We start from the raw sequence: 24,141 nt of genomic DNA, 5'->3' as shown, positions 1-24,141 counted from the left end.
AATCAGGACGCAGAACACAATGCGCAGGGGTTCCTCCCTTAGCCAATCCCTAGCAGACGCAGAACACAATGTGTGGGTTCTCCCTTAGCCAATCAGGACGCAGAGCACAATGCGCGGGTTCTCCCTTAGCCAATCAGGACGCAGAGCACAATGCGCGGGTTCTCCCTTAGCCAATCCGGACGCAGAACACAATGTGTGGGTTCTCCCTTAGCCATCAGGACGCAGAACACAATGTGGTGGGTTCTCCCGTTAGCCAATCAGGACGCAGAGCACAATGCGCGGGTTCCCTTAGCCAATCAGGACGCAGAACACAATGTGTGGGTTCTCCCTTAGCCAATCAGGACGCAGAGCACAATGCGCGGGTTCCCTTAGCCATCAGGACGCAGAACACAATGGGTGGGTTCTCCCTTAGCCAATCAGGACGCAGAACACAATGCGCGTTCATATGCTGTAAAAAACAAGCATGGCAAAAATTGCACTGAGAAAAAAATCTGCGAAACAGCGAGGCCGCGAAAGATGAACCACGTGATAGTGAGGGACAACTGTTATACTTCTTGGATTTATTATATTTTTTTTTTTTTTAGTAATAAAGTCTGTTATGTCCTAAAATAACCCACTAAAGTGGACATTTGGAGTATTTCAATGAGTGCCCTATAAAGGAGTACAATATGTCAATGTTATTGGTTTTATTAAGAATAAGATTTGTAGTAAAATCCTGTAACGGTTGCAAACAGATGGCTAAAGCACCAGTGAAACCACTAAAAGGACACAGACCAGTATGAGAGCCAGTCCTCAGACGTGTCATCAGACTCATTTTGAGCCCGGAGTGTCGAAAAACGAAGATGGTGGAGTGTAAGATCCAACATGGAGACGCTGCTCCAGTTGGCCGTCGTATTTGGCTGCAGCCCATTCCCTAGTAAATGGTTCCACTCCTTCGATAATGGAAATCTGCGCCAAGTAAGATGTCAGTATGTTGAAGAGAGAGCGGGTCGCTGATGAGAAACCAGGCGTAAGTGCAGAAAAGAGTGAAACGGACTGAGTGAAAGAGTTAGAAAATAGAGGGTTTCACCTGTAAGAGAACATAAGAAATAGGTGAATGACTAGGCAGACGGAAAAGTGGAGGGAGAAAAAGAGGGACAGACAGTCTGAATTGATTTCCTCCGGGCCTCGCCCTGGCTGATTATGCTTCTCCCTGGATGCAGGAGCGCTAAGGCAGTTAAGATTACAAATTGTCAATTTAATTCCTGCGCCCAGTGTAATTGTTGGGATACCACTCTCCTCTCACTGGCCATAAATTTACTGCGCTCTCTTTAAAGAGCAATAATTGGGGAGTCAAGTGCAGCAAGCAGCCACTCTCTCTGTCCGGCTGATGGCTGAGGTTAATCACAAAACATTAAACACCTTGTCAGCATAGCCACAGCGGCCGCTACTAAACATTCCTGTCCGACTGCGCAACTTATCAGACGAGGACAGCGCTTCCCACAGGGCGCCGAAAAAGGACGAAGAGTAAATTCTAAGAAAAATCTTGATTGACACCTGGGAAGCGGCCCTCAAAGAAATGCCCCCCCCCCCCCTTACTCACTTCCGATCCTCTAATTATCTTCAGGGGTGGACTCGTTTGTGATGAAATTGCAAGCAAAAATTGCTGATGTCACCCTCTGCTGCTCCCCTGGACCACACTCCCACTGCAATTACAGATAACCATTCACCCTCCAATAATAGGTGGGGAGAGAAAGTCTTAAAGTCCCCTTTACGTTATGGGTAATCGCTTAGCTAAAGGCACTGACAGTTCCCACTTAGATAATGAGGCCAGAATGACAGCATAAAAGCACTTAAACACTGACTAATCTGAAATTAAAATCCCCCCGGGCCACACTTGAGACAAGATGTGGGAGAAGGTCTGAAGCCCTTCTCAGACACCAGGCCGCAAATGTAGGTCACTCCTTATTCCAGCAGATATTTAGGTCCCTCTTGGCCGTGCATTTCTTCCAGCCTTGAATCATACTGATGCCATCCCAGAAAAGTATTAATAAGTTATGGTGACAGTTGCACAGACCATTAACCCTTTATCGGGCAAGTGACTATTTTTGGTCATTTCTGCATACATTACTAGACAGTGACAGTAACAGTTACAGTGAGTCAACAATCTGAGGTCCAATGTGGTCTCCAGGGTCTGTAAGGTCCACCTCTGCATGAACAGTGAGTGGACCTGCTTTGTTTGGTACCATGAAGTAATGGTACTAATGCAGTGGTTCTTAACCTGGGTTCGATCGAACCCTAGGGGTTCGGTGACTCAGTCTCAGGGGTTCGGCGGAGGTCAAGACACACGCTCGACTCATCAGTCGGGTGTGTGTGTCGGGCTAGGTCCGTGTATGTAAACAAACGGCTTTGGAGACTCTTTCTCTGATTGACATCCAATATACGTGGTGTATTGTTGTTGCTTATAGCACTACAACACATCCGGAAGTGTTTATAATCTCTTCCACTCGTCTGATGATGAATTATTTTCCACATCGTTGTTATGACTTTTGCTACTTCCTGTTAACCACGGAGGCAGACATGTGTAGCGTTTGTTTACATTTTCAGTCACCACACTGGTCAGTTACAATCATGTGACGACCGACGCACCGTTGCCAAGGTGAAGCCATGCATTTCTGAACTGGTCTCTCAAAGGCAACAGCAGAAGTCACACTGATTTGCAGTAAATATTCCTTATTATTGTAGCCTGATGGAAATTTGGTGATGGGTGTGTGTTAAAATGTTAAAAATGATAAATAGCATAAATACAATAAGTTCATTATTGGAATACATAAGGTTAAAAATTAAAACCATTTCAGTGTGGTAGTACTAAAAAAGATCATGTCTTTGTGAAAAGGTATGTAATTTGTTGTGAGTTCATGCATTGTATTGGTTTTGTTCTTTGAACACAGTGATGTTAATGCACGGTTCATTTTGTGCACCAGTAAAACATATACCTGTGTCTTGAATTTGAAAAAAATCATATTTTTATTTTTTAATAAAGAAGGGTTCGGTGAATGCGCATATGAAACTGGTGGGGTTCTGTACCTCCAACAAGGTTAAGAACCACTGTACTAATGTAAGGAATGATGTTCAAAGGGGTCATGTGGATGTGGACAGGGGTCTGGATCTGCACTTATGTTGGTCTAATGTTCTAAAATACATGTTCCTTTCAAATTACACGTGTTTTTCTTGTATTTTTTAATATAAAATTCTTGTATATTTTTTTTTGTTTTGTTTTTTTTGCCACTTGTGGGAAAGGATCCGAATATTGTAAGTTTACTGACCTTGATTTTCTGATTGACACTAAAAAAATGTAGAAAAAATTCACAAAAGTGTCTAGCTATAAGATGCTTTGCATATATTAGACAGAGGTTCACCAGGCTACTTTCATGAGTTGGCAAGTGACTATTTTTGGTCATTTCCACTGACATTACAAGACAGTGACAGTAACAGTTCCAGTGAGGACAGTGAGTCACTAATCTCAGGTCCAATGTGGTCTCCAGGGTCTGTAAGGTCCACCTCTGCATGAACAGTGAGTGTTGCCAAATATGGTAACTTCATTGACCTTGATTTTCTACATGACAACATAAAAAAAAATTTGGAAAAAAAAAATCACTAATGTACGTCGCTATTTATGTTGTTCTAATATTCTAAAATACATGTTCCTTTCACCTTACATGTGTTTTGGTTTATGTTCATAGATAGATAGATAGATAGATAGATAGATAGATAGATAGATAGATAGATAGATAGATAGATAGATAGATAGATAGATAGATAGATAGATAGATAGATAGATAGATAGATAGATAGATAGATAGATAGATAGATAGATAATAAAACAAATAAAATTAAATTATATATGCTCGAAAAGGAGTAGGAAGAGGTAAAATCTTATGTACTCCTACCCCAAATTTATATTCCTTATCATCACTATATAGCAATTATTTTGTTTGAATATCAATATAATAATAATAATAATAATAATAATAATAATAATGATAAAACAAATAAAATGAAATTATACATGTTCAAAAAGGAGTAGGAAGAGGTAAAAACATCTGTACTCCTACCCCAAATTTATATTCCTTATGATCACTATATAACAATTTTTATTTTGTATGAATATAATAATAACAATAACAATAATAATAATAATAATAATAATAATAATAATAATAATAATAATAATAATAATAAAACAAATGAAATGAAATTATATATGCTCGAAAAGGAGTAGGAAGAGGTAAAAACTTATGCACTCCTACCCCAAATTTATATTCCTTATGATCACTGTATAGCAATTATTATTTGTATGAATATCAATATAATAATAATAATAATAATAATAATAATAATATCATTTTTTTTCCCTTTTAGTACCACTTCCAAGTAAGGAACCAAATATGGTAACTTCACTGACCTTGATTTTCTACATAAAAAAATAATAAAATTAAAAATTTCACAAAAGTATTACCTTCTTGTTATGTCCTCAATAACACACTCAGGTTGAATTTTGAATCAGAGTATTTGTAGGAGTGTCCTCTAAAGGGTTAAGTACGTGGATGCAGATGCCCGTCGTTCATTAAGGCTCGTCGTGGCCCTCCTGCCGACGTTAGCGTGGCTGCTTCCTCTCAGTCTCCGTCTGACACACATACACTCACAAATCCACCATAAAAACAGGATGTCATGAAGTTCCCTTCTCAGCATCGCCGGGGGCTGTTTAGCCCAATAGCGCTCTGTAATCATCTCCCACGCAGCAGGTAATGTCAGCGAGCATCTGAGAGTAAGCTTATTCCAGCAGAACTGTTTACAGAGGGAATTACAGAGGAGGACAGCGGGAAGATAATCTTTCCCCCCAAAGCTTCGCCTCAGAGTGCAAAAAAACAAGTCAAGTGAACACGACTTTTGAAATTGTGATCTAAAAGCAAAGCTGTTTCCTTTTTTTTTTTTTTTTTTTCATTTGATCCTTTACTCGGGTCTTTTCCTGAGTGGTCACAGCGGCCATTTGCATCCAGAAGGTTAATGTCGTCAGGGATGTAAGGGGGCTCTAATCTCATCTCACATTGTTTTTTGTGTTTTCTGACTCAGGGAAAGCCAATTCAAAACCATTAGCAGACTATTGGGTTTGGACTTGGATTCTGTTCTTCCCTGGAATGAATAGGAATGATTTCCTCTGTTTGTCTTTTTGTGTGTCTGCCTCAGGGTTCATATACATTTTTCAAGGTCAAATTCAAGCACTTTAACCCTTTATAGTTCACTCATAGAAATACTCTGAGATTCAAAATTTCAACCTTATTATGTTATTGGAGGATATAACAAGACTTTACTACTTCTGTGAAATTTGTCAAAAATTTTTATTGTTTTGTCGAAAATGAAGGTTAATGATAGGCCTGTAACGGTACACGTACCGAACCGAACCGTTTCGGTACGCACCTGTTCGGTTCAGTACACAGCTGTACTGAAACGGCACAGTATGATGAAAAAAAGAAAAAGGAATGAAAGATGTCGTTTGACGCGGAACTTTAAATCCGTGCAAGTTTCACACAGACTTAATAAAGGAGCACACATTGACCCTAAATATGAAATAGCAGTTGGTATAAGATTAAAAAAAAACAACAAATATGATGTGAACCTGGAAGGAAGAGACTAAAGACCCTCCACCATCAGTCCAGTCCAGTTTGGATCAGTTCAGGTTCAGGTGAAAGACAACAACGAGGAAAGAGACGTTAATAAGACGGACGTTGTTTGGCCCCTAGGAACTATGGTAGTTCTAAAACACTTACACTAGCTCTGTCTGTCTGTCTGTCTGTCTGTCACGCACGCTGTATAATAGAGGAATAAATACAACGTTGAAAGTATGTAAAGTTTCACTTTCGTTTCACGACAGCGTTTGTTACGTATGGACCGCACCCCCAGGCATATAACTGCGCGCCCCCCCTACCCCCCGGCTACGACAAAAAAAAAAAAAAAAAAAAAAATCCCTCGTGCACACAGGCACACACAAATACACACAGTGTCCTAAACAGTTTGTTCTCTGTCCTAAAATAAATAATTTGGTTCATTGTGTTGTCAGTGTTTCTCTTCAGTTTGTTTAAACAGAATACCAGTTTGTCCTCTTGTTAATGTTGGACTTTATGTGGAATTTTTATGTTATTTTTATGCAGAATGTGAACTGACAGAACTGTGATTAGATTTTCTTGTTTGTTCGAAACTACCTTTCAGGGAAAAGTGCAATACTAATGTTTAAAATACATTTAGTAATATTAATAATTTATTTTATTTTCTATTTGATTTGTAGCAGCAGAATTATATTATTCCTGTTTTTCTATATTCTATTGTCTCCAAAAATTGGGGGAAAAATGTTTTAAAAAATTCATAAATGCATTAATAGACATTTTGAGGGGTTTTCTTTCTTCCCGTACCGAACCGAAAAAAAACGAACCATGGCTTTGAAAACCAAAAATGTACCGAACCGAAAATTTTGTGTACCGTTACAGGCCTAGTTAATGAAGTTACCGTATTTATTTCCTTACCCATAAGTGGCAAAAAAATAAATAAATTAATCCAAGAAGTAAATATAAAACATAACGTGCCCACACTTGAAAACCCTTGGCCTTCCAAATGCTGGGCCCCATGAATCTATCATGTTTACGCCCCCCCTTTACGGCGCCCCAGGGCTTATGACAGGCATGTCCAAAGTCCGGCCCGGGGGCCAATCACGGCCCGCGGTCAGATTTTATACAGCCCACAGCTTGGGTTTTATATTATATTATTTATGGCCTGCTTGGACTGTTGAACCGAGTACATGAATCATAAAAGGTTCAAAATGCAGTTTCTCCGTTCACCTCATGGTGGCAGCACCACTCTAACTCTATCTGGCTCTGTGACTTTGCCGTGAACCTTTTTCGCTAATTTCTAACCATGGCGCCTGTAAATAAAAAAAAGAAAATTGACAGTGAGGGCCACCACTTCCAGGAGAGATGGGAATTACAATTTTTTTTCACTGAAAATTGAGGCAATTATGTTTGCCTAATTTGTCAACAGACTGTTGCCTTGTTTAAGGAATTCAATGTAAAGACACACGAGCAGACAAAACATGCTAACGCATACGACAAGCTAGCAGGGAGTGAGCGCTCCGAAAAAGTGAAGCAAATTCAAGCTGCTTTAAACTCACAACAGTGACTCTTCATGTGAACCTGTGAGTTCAGTGAATTCACCACCAAGGCAGGCTACCAAGTTGCCAGGTTAGTTGCCTATAACTGCTGGTGTTATGTACTTGTAGATGTGACACAAAATATTACTTTCTGAATGATTTTGTGAAAGACAAGAGTAAAAGTCATATGTTTTCATCTTAAACGTTAACAGACTTTGCATTACTGAGTAATATATGAGTAATGATTACTCATATAAGTCATGTTTAAAATGAATGTGGGGTTAAGATTTTTATCAACTTGGAAGTTTAAGATACTCTATACAGTTTGTTCTATGTTATCTGACTCCAGATGTGAAAGGAAGGCAGAATTGTTTTTTGTTTTTTGTTTTTTTTTAATTTGTTCACACCTGAGTGACTTAGATTTGGTTACACTGCCATTTAAAAAAAATGATATTGTGACATTGAAAATAAAATTGTTGTAGAACAGCGCATTTATATGTAATTTTTACTGTTTAAAAAATGTCTGAAGGGACCACTGGCCCTTGGCAATGTCCACATTATCAGATCTGGCCCTCTTGAAAAAAAGTTTGGACACCCCTGGCTTATGACATGTCAACACAAATACTATCAAATGGCTGTAACGTCAATATCTGGCTCCGCAACTAAATTCAGATCTACTGTGTTTATATTCTCTTTTCCTGCAAAGTCTGGTTTAGCTCCAGTTGTCACCAGCTGTTATGTTTAGGATTTGATGAGGATTCGCAGTGGCTACACCTCTGTGTGATTCTAGAATAAACTCAGCAGTATAGCCAGCTGTACAAGGTTCTAATAGTTTTGGATTTTTCATTATAGTTTAGTTTTATTTAGTTTTGACTTTTTTTTTCTCTAATTCAGTTAGTTATAATTGGTTTTTAGAGCAGGTTTGCTAGTTTTTATTAGTTTTTGGGTTTTTTTTAATGCTTAGTTTTAGTTAAATTTTAATTTTTTCGTATCTTTTCTCTTCTTCGCCGTCGTATTCACATAAATCCCGTACAGGACTCTGCCGCTTTCTCCCAACTTTAGTCTCCATGTTGTCAGTAGAGTGGGGATGAGAAGACGACTTTAAACGACAAGTGACGGACCGTTAAGCACCGTACAGTGATGCTAGCTAAAATAGCTTGAGGGAAATAAATCGATTTCATATCAATCCGACATTGACAAAGATAAAAACGAAGGGAATTTTAGCCATAATTTTTATACGTTTTAGTTAGTTCTATAAGCACACAATACAGTTTCAGTTAGTTATTATTCTGCCTTTCAGGTTATTGTGTATTTTTTGTGGTGAACACTGCCATCTAGTGGCACAAACATGCAGCGGCGTTATGCTTAAGTGCTTTGTTTTCAAGCTCTCAGTGCAGTAAGACGGTAAATTTCTGTGTCTTCGGTGATACGTATTGTGCTTCGACACGAGACTGTCTGTAATTGTTAAGTCATCTAACATGAAAGTTAAAGCATTACACATGATATATGATAGTTTGAATGTTTCAGCAATGTTTTTGGTTAAGGTGACAGCCATATACTTATCAATGCTAGGCTATGATTAGCTTCAGTTAGTGTGTCTTATATGCTGGAATTAATAGTCAACTTAGGGCATATGATTTAGAAATATTTGTCATTGTTTAAGTACAGAATGATGCCTTGTTTACTGAAACAAACATTTCTTTGTTTTTGTATTTTCGGTTTTACAAATTGTGGTTAAAGTAAAGACTATGAGAACCATCTTCAGCATCCTGAGACGTTGCCACTTTGTTTAGCTCGCTGCCTAGGCTGTGTAGAGCACATAGCTAAGGGCAGAAGAGTTACAAAGTTTTTCTTTTAATTATAGTTTTTATTTATTTCAGTTAATGAAAATGTTTTTTCAATTCTAGTTAGCTTACCAGCTGACAGGCTGTAAGCTATTGTCGTCATGTGGCGTCCGATGTCATCGTTGTCGTCTGTCGTCGTCTGTCGTCCGTTACAAAAATTTCAATAATCTTCTTCTCCGAAACTACAATTCCGATTGACTTCAAACTTGGTATACAGCTTCTTTATGATGATGTCAACAAAACTTAGTGAAATTATTTGGATCCGGATCTGATTCTGGATTTGGTGCGACTTTGAAAAATTTTCCCATTATAAGAGATAGGAAGTGGATCAATGCAATAATTCAGTAAATATAAATGATATCCAGTGTAAATTTCTCCAGTCCAGCCCTGATGGGGAGATGACCAACATAATGTCCACATGCTGATCAGGATCTTCTTCTGGATCCGGGAACTTACAGAAAATTTCACATGGGCTGTTATGGGGAAAAAATTTCAATCGTCTTTTTCTCCAAAACTCCAGTTCTGATTGACTTCAGACTTGGTATACAGCTTCTGTATGATGATGTCAACACAAGGTATTGAAATTATTTTGATCCGCATCTGATTCTGGATTTGGTGCGACTTTGAAAAATTTTCCCATTATAAGAGATAGGAAGTGGATCAATGCAATAATTCAGTAAATATAAATGATATCCAGTGTAAATTTCTCCAGTCCAGCCCTGATGGGGAGATGACCAACATAATGTCCACATGCTGATCAGGATCTTCTTCTGGATCCGGGAACTTACAGAAAATTTCACATGGGCTGTTATGGGGAAAAAATTTCAAACGTCTTTTTCTCCAAAACTCCAGTTCTGATTGACTTCAGACTTGGTATACAGCTTCTGTATGATGGTGTCAACACAAGGTATTGAAATTATTTTGATCCGCATCTGATTCTGGATTTGGTGTGACTTTGAAAAATTTTCCCATTATAACAGATAGGAAGTGGATTGATCCAATAAATCAGTAAGTATCAATGATATTGAGTTGGAATTTGAATTTTTTACAGATCTGAATGGAATATGACCAAAACATGGGCTATTTCTGTAATAGAATAAATACACAGAACTGGGTGATAACACTGGTCAACAACAAATTTATTGTTTAAGTTTTTTGAGCTGATTTAGGATAATTTTGGTGTGCTGAATCCAAAAATCACATTAATTTTGCTCAATCAGGTCAACTTTCTGAACTATGCTACATATTGGCTTTTTAACATTTTTGCTTACATTCATGGGCATTTTCACATCATATGATACAAAATTCTTTCATATTTCTTGCAATAAACGAGGTCTGGAGATTTTACTTTTGCCAATTTATGATTAATATTTTTTTTTAATATTACAGATGAATGAAATGGCTTCGACTAGAAGATCTTGCAAAAATAAGCCTGACGTATTCTGCTACATCTGCGGTGACTACACCATTGTACCTAACAGGAATCAAGTCACAAGTTTCATAAAGTGTGCTTACCAATCTTATTTTGGTATTAATTATTATATTTTGTGAGAAGACCAAATTTTTCAAACTCAAATTAGCAAAAAAACCTGACCTGATTGAGAAAAACAGATATCATTTTTGGATTTAGCGGTGCAAAATGGTCCTAATTCAGTTGAAAAAACCTAGACAAGTTGCAAAAACATTTTTTTGTAACCCAGTGTAATAAATGGCATCTGAATACATTTCCCAAAGCTTTGAATTTGGCCGGTAAGCTACAGAGCCATTGGTCCTTTATTTTTTTTGTCATTTCGTTAATGATAATAACCTGGCAGCTGCATATCGGAGTCAAACTATTCAAGCGAAGGGGAAAACTCTGCGATCTCTAACCACATCGCCTCGGTCTGAATGCTGAGCAATAAAGCCGGGCTGAATGGCATTCCAATGACGGCGATACGTACACAGCCGGGCCTTAGAAAGAAGCTCTTATACATACAGTATTTAGAGACAGAGATGATAGATGGATGGAGGATGAAACATGCCCCTTTCCGTTGCTATTACCAGGGCCAAGCTGAATCTCATCTGTCTGCCACAGAAGCTGGTGGCTGACCTTGCCTCTGCCCCCAAGTTATGCTTTCAGAATATCAGCAGCAGGAGGGAGGAAAAAATGATGAACCCGTTTTTACAAGGACATTTGGAGATAGATGTATTTTTAACTCCCTGCAGGCTGAAGAGGGGTGCTGAGTGTTGGAAGTGTTGGGGCGGGGGGGGGAGTAGTGGGATGCAGGGACTGCCCGTGATATTAGGCCTGAGTGAAGACACGTGGGCCCCAAGGGGCTCGATTGCAGATGACAAGGTTACACGACTTAGAGTCAACCTCTGCTACCTCCATTTAATCACTGTCTCTTGTGTCCTCGTCCCCGCAGACCGGTCCCCCGCTCCATCCCCTATTCCGAACCCGCTGAGAAGAAAGCTTCCGGTGGTTTCACGCTGTCCCTCCTTAGGATCCTAAAGCCTTTGTAACACCTGCTTCGCCTGTCTAATTCACTGTCTCACATTCGTTTCCCCTCCTTTTATCCTTTCATATTCGCACACACACACACATCTGCACCTTCACCTCCTTTCCTCTACTTATAGTGAGCATAAGTGGCTGCGAGTGGCGAGAGCTCCGTGATAACACCGGCTAAGTAGGAGGTAATTATCGTTGGGTTGGACCGATGACGGAGGCGTGTGGAGGTGTGGATGGAAAAGGGGGGGGATGGAGGATGGAGGGATTTATTTTACACCCGGTGATGACAAAGGAAGCCAGCAGCAAGGCGAGACAGCGTGGGTCTGCTCTTCATCACACACTTGTCTCCCCTCATGACCCTCTTCAACTACACTTTTCTCTGAGGAAGAACACAGTGTTGACAAAGAAACTCTCCGGGTTTTTCTACAAAGAGCATCTGCGACATTCATTGCGGCATCATTAAATAGCCAACAGTAGAACTTCATTTCTCATGCTGTATGTGATGTTTTCTGAAGATCACAGGGATGCGGTTTTCTCCATACGTCACAACAGCAATGGGCTACATTCTGGTAGACACAGACAGATACTTCATTTATACGATGGCTAAAATTTGCTTGGAGGTCTTATTTATGTCTTCGTGGATAAGAAATCAATATAAATGAATCCCCAAAGGAACTTTGTGTTGGTAAATGCAAGTTCTGCAAATTTACAGGATTTCAGTTTTATTGCAACATGTTGATGCTCATATGAACTATGTTTTCAGCTCAAAAATGTCCAATTTCATCACAATTAATGCTATATTTTCATGTCACAAATGGCCAAGTTATTTTTTTAACTGAATTTACCTGAAAAACAAATATTCTATTCTTTTAGATTCCCCAATTTTTCTTACAAGATTCTATCCTACATATCACATGTTTTATTTTTACAGGTTCAATATGGAGTATGGTGCTGATCCATCCTGGCCCCAGGAGAAGAGACCAGGCCTGGTATAAATAGGACTTGTAGGACTCGTCACTTGCCATGGTAACTCCTTGTAGTAGACACTGATGCTGGATCTGGCAACCCCTTGTCTCTACAGTATTTTGAATGTAATTGCAGGACCAGTTTTGACCACAGTCCTACATATGACATCTTTAAGGACAAAAAACAAAACAAAACACAACAGTCACTTTTCCATTGACCCTCAAATTGTGCAAATATAACTTGCACATAAAAATTTACCAAATGGAAAAAACGAAAATTTCGCCACAAGTCTAATTTTTCGATCAAAAGTTTTTGCGCTGGCAAGAGGTGGTTTTTCGGGCGTTGCGCAAATAGTATGTCACGCAAAACTGCAATGGAAAGACCCTTTTTCACAACTAGAGTCAGGTGAATTAAAAAAGTGGATGTTGACGTACGTTACAACAAGCAAAGAAGAAGAAGAAACATGTTGCAGTATGTGTGGACACACCAGCAAACCCAATCATTTTTTTTTTTTAAATTTAGTACGAGATAGAGGGGTAATATATAATAATAATGAATATATCTGTAAATCAACACCATATTTATATTCGTCACCATGTTTATGGAATGACTTCTCGTGTCATCTCGCAATAGTAAATAAACAAATCATCGCATTTGTGATTTAATGGAAAAACCTACATTATTATTATTATTATTATTATTATTATTATTATTAATAAACTCATTGCTGTATTGTGACTGCCTCCGCCGCTACCGCCACCACAATAATACAAGCAAATTAGACTACTGGTATAATAATAATAATAATAATAATAATAATAATTATTATTATTATTATTATTATTATTATTATTATTATTATTATTTATTTATTTATGTATTTATCTATTTATTAATTTATTTATTTATTCATTTTGTATTATTACAACAATTATTATTTTCTGCCTCACTCCCCCCTCTCTCTTTCTCACTTTCATTCACACACCCCTCTTCCCCTTTTCCCTATCGCCCCTACCCAAGCTATATTGTTTAGTTGCTATTTACATTTATGATCTTTCTCATTGTAATATGATGTTGTTGTTGTTTGTCAATACTCTGTCAGTGTTGTTGTTTTTGGTTTGTTTGAGTTTCCTTTTGTTTATGTGTCGTTGTTGCTTCTTTTTCTGTCCACATTGTCTTGTTAACTGTCACTAATAAAATTTAAAACAAAAAACAAAAAACAAAAAACAAAGAAAAACCGACATTACTCACTTTTGTTCTTTCGACATTTAGTAAATATCGGTAAATTTTGCGCAGATGTCCAATGGAAAAGCGACTAATAACAATAAAGGCTATTCTGATTCTGAGAGCAGATCACTGCAGAAGGATTGTGTGTTTTCAACTTATAGTGTTTTTTTTTTTCCTCGATTTAATCTCCTGCAGCTTCAACATAACAGTGTGTTATCAGATCTTTGACCGGGTCAGTTTAATGTCCACAGGGAGCTGCTGTAAGGTCGGTACTACTATCTCTTCCAACTCAGTGCTTAAATCTTCTTATGCATGTTAACAAAAAAGACCTTTTGTACTCTTCTTTTATTTTTTTTTTTCCCACTCGAAATTCAAAGTTCCACCCTGTTGATATTTTCATTCTCATCTAGTGAAGTACAAAAGCTTAAAGTGGTGAACAGAGTGGGTGTAAAAATACGAGCAAATATATGCACAATGTAATTAGATAAATGTGTTTACATGCATCGAGTTTTAATTGGACACTTCTGGAGTGCACTGATATTTGTCATATTAGCCCAATATTAGTGGTAAATAATTGTCATCATTATCACTACAACCAATAATTAAATAGTTATGTGTATGTGACCATACACTGTAAAAAATATCCTGCTGTTTTTACAGAAAAAAAGTGGCAGCTGTGGTTTCCAGAACAATACTGTAAAAAACACATCCAACTGTAAACGTATTTATGGAGTAACATGTAGATTTAACATTATAAACATGTATATTCAACATTTTAAACATGTAGATTTAAGATTTTAAAAGTGTAGATTTGACATTTTAAACATGTAGATTTAACATTTTAAATGTGTAGATTTAACATTTTAAACATGTAGATTTAACATTTTAAACATGTATATTCAGCATTTTAAACATGTGGATTTAACATTTTAAAAGTGTAGATTTAACATTTTAAAAGTGTAGATTTAACATTTAAACATGTAGATTTAATATTTTAAACATTAGGTTTAACATTTTAAACGTATAGATTGTACATTTAAAAGTTGTAGATTTAACATTTTAAACATGTAGATTTAAGATTTTAAAAGTGTAGATTTGACATTTTAAACATGTAGATTTAACATTTTAAATGTGTAGATTTAACATTTTAAATGTGTAGATTTAACATTTTAAAAGTGTAGATTTAACATTTTAAACATGTAGATTTAACATTTTAAATGTGTAGATATAACATTTTATACGTATAGATTTAACAATTTTAAAAGTGTAGATTTAACATTTTAAACATGTAGATTTAACATTTTAAACATGTATATTCAGCATTTTAAACATGTGGATTTAACATTTTAAACATGTAGATTTAACATTTTAAACGTATAGATTTAACATTTTAAAAGTGTAGATTTAATATTTTAAACATGTAGATTTAACATTTTAAACATGTATATTCAGCATTTTAAACATGTGGATTTAACATTTTAAAAGTGTAGATTTAATATTTTAAAAATGTAGATTTAACATTTTAAAAGTGTAGATTTAACAATTTAAACGTGTAGATTTAACATTTTAAAAGTGTAGATTTAACATTTTAAAAGTGTAGATTTAACATTTTAAACATGTAGATTTAATATTTTAAACATGTAGGTTTAACATTTTAAACGTATAGATTTAACATTTTAAAAGTGTAGATTTAACATTTTAAACATGTAGATTTAACATTTTAAACATGTATATTCAGCATTTTAAACATGTGGATTTAACATTTTAAACATGTATATTCAGCATTTTAAACATGTGGATTTAACATTTTAAAAGTGTAGATTTAACATTTTAAAAGTATAGATTTAACATTTTAAACATGTATATTCAACATTTTAAACGTGTAGATTTAACATTGGATTTAACTGGTAAATGGACTGCTCTTATTCAGGGAATCTTCTCCACCTTCATGGGGTCCAAAGCCACTGGGACAATTTAGGGTTCAGTGTCTTCCATGAACACTTTGACATATGGACAGTCAGAGCCAGGATTCGAACCACCAACCCTTTAGTTATTGGACGAGTCGCTCTACCAACTCTACCAACCCAATAATTTGCAAGTTTAAAATGTTACATTGTTAAATGTTTATTTTTTTATAACTTTTTTATTTAAAAAAAAAAGCAAATAGGCTGTTATTTCAACATTATGGTCTTGCAATTTAAACGACACCACATTGTTTTTCAATTTACAGTTTTATTTTCTAAAAACAATAGAAATCCATCATTTCTACATACAAATCTGGTTTTGTTCACATACTCTTCCTGTAAAAACTACAGCTATATTTGATTCAATCGTTAACACAAAAATCTTTTCAAATAAACAACTTTGCGTTGTATTGTCACTTACAGTTTTTTTATGTTGCAATTTTACAACTTTTGGTGTTAATTCTACAGTCATTTTTTACAGTGTAGTCTGCTATTAATACTGTCTGCCTCTGAGTTTTACTGCTTTGTACTCGCTCTCTCTGTCCTTTAATCATTTGCTATCCGTTGGGTCTTTCTGTCTCTTTTCCACACTCATCCTTTCTTCTTTTTCCCTCCTCTCACCCACCTCTCTTTTAAAGCCAGCTTTCCATTAAAGGATCCATTTCCTATTAAGAGTCTTCAGTGCTGCCTCCAGTCCTCAAAAGCCCTGGTAAAAGTTCTTCAAGTAAACTTCGGAATTGTACAATTTTTCTTTTACCTTTCACCTTTTCCGAATCTTTTTCCATTTAAGGCAGCTAAATCGCTGGAACCCAAAGAACCTTTCTCTAACTCTCTGCTGCATAAAGTACCCAGGGACGCAGCTATGAATGATGGGGAAAAAAAGACTTAGTCACCTTAGTGCCTTATTATCTAAATATAGCAGCTGTTCTGTGGTCAGGGCTATTATGAGTGTGAAACGTTTTGTACATTCATCATTTTCTCATCTAAAAAATCCTGATCGTGAAGGTCTCCTGCTGTCCAACTGTGACAAAGAACTGAAGATTAAGTTTGGGATATGAGGGATTATTATCATAAATTTTAATACTGCTACTAATTCCTAATAATTATGACGTAATGCGAAGGCCTAGACGTGCAGACAGATCCATCATTAATTTTCATTTTGAACCATGTGCTAAATAGGGGTGTGTATTGGCAAGAATCTGGCGATACAATACAAATCACAATACAAGGATCACAACACGATATATCACAATATATCATGATATTGTTAAAAAGTGAATTTTTTGTTTGTTTCTTTTTTTTAAATGATTATTTCCTTGAAGAATTGAATTACACCAGAAATCTGCACAAATACTAAACACATTTTTATTTGATCACAACAGGATCTAATGCTATATCACAAAACTTTCCTGTGTTAAAACTTAAATTATGTTTTACAGACATTACAGTTTAAGATCCTGTACAAATGTTCATATTCTTTTAGTTCAGAACTAACATCAGAACATCATTTTTGTGCAATCACAAAAAAGGAACTAACATTATTTAATAAAAGAATGTTAAATAAATAAAATATAAACAAAAAAGAAAAACATAAAACAAAAATGAACCTCCACAATATTTTCATTTGAATAAATACCTAAAAATATCGATACAGTACTTTTTAATCTCGATACAGTATTGTGAAATGAAATATTACGATATATTGCGGAACCGATATTTTCTTACACCCCTAGTGATCAAACTAGATGCATAAAAACATTGTCAAACTCAAGATTAATTGGATGATTATAGGGTGTTACTGGCTTTTATTGAGGTATTGTACATAAGAAGTATCAGGTGGTAATCGAATATGACGGGGAGTATTCTGAATTAGTGTCTGTCGGAACAGGATATCCATCCTTGGGAGTTAAAACTGTGATAATACATGAAGTAAATGAAGACTTGGTGCCAAAAAGAAAAGCGATGTCGGTTATCTGGAATTATTTCAGCTACAAGAAGGATGAAACTGAAACACTCGTTTTGTGTCGACAGTGTTTTGCACCTGTTGCCACAATGAGAGGAAACACAACTAATTTATTTGACCATTTACGTTGGCACTTAGGGATGGGAATCAAGAACCGGTTCTTTTTGAGAACCGGATCCCAGTAGCTCAATTCCTTGGAATCGTTTGCCTGCCTGCTTAACGATTCTGCTTATCGATTCTGCCTTCGTTGTGCATGCGTGCATTGTTTTGGTCGGAAAGTAACCAACATGGCAAAGAGGCAGAAACGGTCTAAAAAGATGACACCAGGTCCACTGGAACACTGTCAAAGCTTCCATTTCTTCAAGGGTGGAATCCCTCGAATACGTTCAAATATTTGTCCACAGCATGTGATTCATTTACAGGAATGTCACATATTTAATACGCTACTTATGCCCCGTTTCCACTACGTGGTATCGGCTCGACTCGGCTCAGCCTTTTTTGCGTTTCAATTATGAAAAAAGTCCTGGAATCTGGTACCCGGTACTACTTTTTTGGTATCACCTCCGCCGAGGTTCCAGGACTGGGGACCAGATACTAAAACATGACGTGTAAACACTGCAGACCACTGATTGGTCAGACAGTTTTCTCTGTGACCCGCCGTTTTACAAAAAACAGATGCAGAAGTTGACAGTAAATACAGCGGTACATTAATTCACATGATAACAGCCCAAAACTACACCATGGTCAGTCCAGGAGATTCAGTCTTTGGTGGCTGATGTAAAAATTCAGACGAGACAACACGCAACGGGCAAGTTTATCAGCAACTCTCTGAGCAGACAACATGGAAATAACGCGCCGCATCGCTATGACAACCAGGTACTGTAAAGTCGGTAGTATCTTGTAATGGAAATACTCTCCAGGAATACCGAGTCTAGTCGAGCCGAGCCGAGTCGAGCTGGTTCCACGTAGTGGAAACGCGGCATTAGCGACGCTTGTGAATGTAGCGGCAGAGTGAACGCTGGGCCCAGTTCTGGTTCCGGTGTGGGCAACAAACGTTGTACCCCCTCAAATACAAGTTTCCAAAGGTAGGGGAAAGGAAATGAGGTGCACAACAATGGGAGACAAGCCGAGCTGAGTTGAACCGGTTCCACGTAATAGAAATGTGGCAATAGAGGAAATAGTAAATTAGTTTACGAATTAGTAAAGCGTCTTAAGCATGCCCCGAACCAGGCCTGGCGTCATCTGTTATTATTATTTGTACATACGGTATATGTTATATTTTCTGTGCAGAGATGGAAATATAAAAGACAATTAATGCAAACACACCCATTTGTACTCTTTTATTCCCTCACCCAATGAGAATCAATGAAAGAATCGATAAGGAATCGGCTCGATGAGCAAAATCGATAACGGAATCAAAATCGTTAAATTCTTATCGATTCCCATCCCTATCGGCACCACACAGCTATCATATCCTCTTGAGTATTTTTTTCATACCGCAATATATATCGCAGGGTTAAAAAAAATTGCAATGTCAGTTTTCTCCAATATCGTGCAGCTCTAGTTTGCACCGTGTTGTTAATCTGTATCTGCGTCCATGAAAATGTCTCTCGATTGCCGACTTTAACAATGACACATCTGCCTCATAAAGTGACTTGTCTGGATGTTGTGAACAGAGAAAAAATTACAAAGTTTGTGTCAGTGCCCAAATATACAGGGTGGGGAAGCAAAATTTACAATGAACATTTAGTTGTTTTTTCTCAGCAGGCACTACGTCAATTGTTTTGAAACCAAACATATATTGATGTCATAATCATACCTAACACTATTATCCATACCTTTTCAGAAACTTTTGCCCATATGAGTAATCAGGAAAGCAAACGTCAAAGAGTGTGTGATTTGCTGAATGCACTCGTCACACCAAAGGAGATTTCAAAAATAGTTGGAGTGTCCATAAAGACTGTTTATAATGGAAAGAAGAGAATGACTATGAGCAAAACTATTACCAGAAAGTCTGGAAGCGGAGGAAGCAACAAAAAACGTACCAAAGCTTTTATTAAAGCTCTCAAATCCAAAATCCTAAAGGATCCAACCAAATCCATGAGAAAAAAGGCAATTGAACTTGAGGTAGACAACAAGACCGTTAGCAATGCAGTAAAATATGATTTGAAGTTAAAATCTTACACAAGAACACCAAAACACTTGTTGACAACAGCAACAAATCCAACTTTAGCAATTTTTGGGAATCATGTTTATGGCCGCCTTCTAGCCCAGATCTAAACCCTCTGGATTCTGCTATTTGGGGCGTTTTAGAACATGCTACCAATAGAACATCACACAGCAATGTCGACTTTCTTAAAGATACTATTAAAGAAGAATGGGAGAAGTTGTCACCTGAATATTTGAGGAACACTTGAGCAAGTTTCAGGAAGCGTGTGAAGGCAGTTATTGAGAAAGAAGGAGGACACATAGAAGAAAAACATTTTCTATTATGTCAATTTTCTTGTGGCAAATAAATTCTCATGACTTTCAATAAACTAATTGGTCATACACTGTCTTTCAATCCCTGCCTCAAAATATTGTAAATTTTGCTTCCCCACCCTGTATACCTGACTGTATAAACTCCTCTGCAGTACATTCAAACACCATAAACACAGCTTTAAGCACCGAATCCATGTTAGGAGCTGTGTCAATTCACATCTGTGCTAATTCTCCTGTTTAGCTTCACAACGTTGGCTTTTGGCTCAGCCTTCAGCGTTTCTTACACCAACCATTACTGCTGTTGCCAAAGTGCAAATTTGCCTAATGCACTTTTAAAGCTTAAATAAATTCATGGGCAGTAGGAAGCACAGAAACAGCAGCTACGTGACGAGGATCAAGCCATAAAAAAAAGATAATTTCCCAACAGCATCAACAGGTCCAGCCTTTAAAGATTGCCGAAACACTGGTTGAATCCAAACACTGCGGCGCTACATGCCCACTCAGAGCCTTTTAACGGAATAGCGGGGGCACTTACTTGCTGTTTCAGTCTGTCAATAATGATGGGTAATAGACTCTCCTCCTTCCCCAGTTCAGGTGTGGTCACAATAAAGTCTACATCATGCCCGAACTCCTTCCCCCTGAGGACAAAGACACAAGTAATCACTCACTAGTCGTTTTTCCATTGGACATCTGCACAAAACTTTACTGATATTTACTAAATGTCGAAAAAACAGAAGTGTGTAATGTCCGTTTTTCCATTTAATCACAAATGCGATGATTTGTTTATTTAGTATCGCGAGATGACACGAGAAGTCATTCCATAAACATGGCAACGAATGTAAATATGGTGTTGATTTACAGATATATTCATTATTATTATTATATATTACCCCTCTATCTCGTACTAAATTAAAAAATGATTGGGTTTCTTCTTCTTCTTCTTTGCTTGTCGTAACGTCCATCAACATTCGTTTTTTTTTTTTTTTATTCACCTGACTCTAGTTGCGAAAAAAGGTCTTTCCATTGCAGTTTTGCGTAATATATCATTTGTGCTAACCACCTGAGATTAAACCAAATGAAACTTTTGGTGAAATTGTCGTTTTTCCATTAGGTAAATTTTTATGCACAAGTTATATTTGCGCAATTTGAGGGCCAATGGAAAAGTGACTACTGTTTCAAAACAGTGAAAGTAATATTTTGTAGTCGCTGTCCTTCACCCATAAAGACTCAGTGTTATTTTTCCGGTAGTTCCCAAATGAATTTTTCTCTCTATTTAACCTTTCTTAAGCAATTTATCACCATTGATTTTAATATTATTCTGTGTATTTTGTGTTTCTTCAATAAAAATCAAGCATTTTCCCATATTTGGCTTTTGAAACCATGAGAGATATTTGAAGATATTATTTTTATTCTATTGTTTTTATTTGGTAGTGGTTTATTGTTCTTGTTTGTTGTTTTTTTTTTTGTTTTTTTTTTTTTTATTGTATGGCTTTTATGTTGTTTTTTTAATCTACTGTATTTTATTCTTTTATTTGGGTTTTATTTATTCTTCTGTACAACACTGTTTTCTTTTTTGTACAGTTCTATGTCTTTTAATCTATTCTTGTATTTTATTCTTTCATTTTGGTTTTAATTATTCTTCTGTGCAGCACTTTGGTCCACTGCGGTTGTTTTTAAAGTGCTTTACAAACAAAGTTGGATTGGATTGAATTGGATATTTAATTTGCTGATCATGTAGCTGTTCATAAAAGCTCAGATTAAAGTTAATTGCCATAATATCAGAAACAGAAAAATGAAGAAAATGTGACTTTTTCAACAAAATTGATCATTAACTGAACGTAAACCCAGTGTGTCCATCCACTGTCACTGATCCAGCTCCATCGGTTTTTACTGGTGAATCAATGTTGTAGAAGATGACGGTGTTTCCATGGTAACTTCGAAGCCAATGAACGTCCAAATGGGTCATATCTGATGACGATGAAAGGACGAATAACTGTATTTTACACCAATTATTTACATGTATTGATAGGTTTAATTGATCAGAAGTAGGGGTGTGTATTGGCAAGAATCTGGCAATATGATACAAATCACAATACTAGGATCACGATATGATATATTGCAATATATCACGATACTGTTAATAAGGCGATATTTTTTGTTTTGCTTCTTTTTTTTTCTTTTACTATTTCCCAGAAAACTAACATCTGCCTCTCTCAGACAGGAAAAAGTGCTTTTAAGATGCTTTTGTGTGTGTGTGTGTGTGTGTGTGTGTGTGTGTGTGTTAGAATAAAATATGACTTATTTAATAGCATCTAAACAGGCTTCACTTCACATTATGTTTAATTTCACTTCTTCGATTGTCTAGTTGTATGGGTGACAAGTTTTCTCAGAGTAGTTAAAAACTCTTTCAATATATTTAATAATAAAAAAAAAAAGTACTTTTAGGATGCTTGAACTAACTATTATTTAACAAATCAGTGTTATCAATTTCAAAAAACTTCATGTATCACCATACTACTTTTGTCATATACAAACAACAGAGCAAAATACCCATGGGAATATATAAATAAAAGACCTCGCAGGATTCCCAAAAATCTAAACAAAAAAACAAAAAATAAATCTCTGCCATGTCTGCATTTAAATATCGATACACATTTTTAATATTCATACAGTATCGTGAAATGAAATATCACAATATATGTTTTGTTACTGTTTTTATCTGTCTTATTTGCTTTCTATTTTTATTTTCTGACTTCCCTTTTAATCGTATTTATTGTACCCTACCTTTGAGGTTTTTAGATAAAAATGTAAAGTGTACTACAAATAAAATTTATTATTATTATTATTATCATTATTATTATTATTATTATTATTATTATTATTATTATCATCCGATATTTTCTTACACCCCTAATCAGAAGTTATTAACCATCATATACTGGTAGATGATTTTGGTTGTTTGGGTCTTTATGGGTTAAATGATGAAGTAAGAAGGCGGCAGACGGAGCTATTAAAAGCACAGTCCGTGCTAACAGTACTGTGTTTTTTCATTTCATCAAACAGGTAATTTGTCCAAAGTTGTTAGGAGTAAAAGCTCATTTTTGTTGCCTCAGCTGTCAGAGCTTTAACTTTTATGAGAATCATCATTTTCTACTTGGATCAGTGTCATAAAGCAGACCCACATGGAACACAATGCATTTCCTCCGTCAGCACAACCGCAGTCAGAGGAGTGTTTCAGGACTGTAAGCGATTATCAAGTGATTATCAAGCTGGAACAGATACACTAAAAAACTAAAGCAAAGAACCACTGGATATGTGTGAAATGTGTACACAAAAGGCCTATCAACGCATCTGTCTGGGCTCAGATTTACTGAATCAGGTACAACGTTCACAACACTGACATCTACATTTCTGCTGCAGTTCGTGCTGAGTTCACTTCGGCTTATCTCGTTCAGTTGTAATTTCCGATAACTTTAATGTGTGGCTATCAGTAGCTGCTGTTATCTGGACGTTATGTCTTCAAAGTAACTCAAGCTTTCTGACTGGAGATCCCAACACAGATGGCAAATAATGTAATATTATCAGGGTTTCTACAGGTTTCTACAAGTTAAATTTGAGACTTTTAAAGACCTTCTTAAGACCACTAATGTAATGCTGCGTTTCCACTAGATCACAGGTGTCAAACATGCGGTCCAGGGGCCAAATCTGGCCCGCCAAAGGTTCCATTCCGGCCCGTAGGATGAAAGAGCAAAAATGAACCTGAACAGTCCAGGTTGTCCAAATCATTTTGGTTCAGGTTCCACATACAGACCAATGTGATCTACAGCAAAAATAACAACACAATAACCCATAAATAATGACAACGACAAATTTTCTTTGTGAAAAACTGTGGAAAAAATGTAAGTGAAAAAAATAACATTACACTGTGAAACATTTACATTTACAAAACTATTCCTTCACAATAAAATGCAAATAAATACTTAAATAAAAACAAAGATGAACAACCCGAATGTGCAATTTGAACAATATTC

At 36.4% G+C, this 24,141-nt stretch overlaps 1 protein-coding gene across 1 annotated transcript in view; it reads right to left on the bottom strand.

Annotated features, from left to right (window-relative positions):
- dntt (deoxynucleotidyltransferase, terminal) overlaps nucleotides 1-24,141 on the bottom strand; it is a 359,425-nt gene that overhangs the window by 161,009 nt on the left and 174,275 nt on the right. The window contains 1 exon segment of the mRNA XM_030156713.1: nucleotides 20,646-20,748. Within this exon segment, the coding sequence (XP_030012573.1) occupies nucleotides 20,646-20,748 (103 nt within the window).

The sequence above is a fragment of the Sphaeramia orbicularis genome, chromosome 15, assembly GCF_902148855.1.
Source record: "Sphaeramia orbicularis chromosome 15, fSphaOr1.1, whole genome shotgun sequence".
In the NCBI taxonomy this organism is placed as follows: domain Eukaryota; kingdom Metazoa; phylum Chordata; class Actinopteri; order Kurtiformes; family Apogonidae; genus Sphaeramia; species Sphaeramia orbicularis.
Note: the sequence above shows the minus strand (reverse complement) of the source record. Positions and strands in the feature narration are given on the sequence as shown.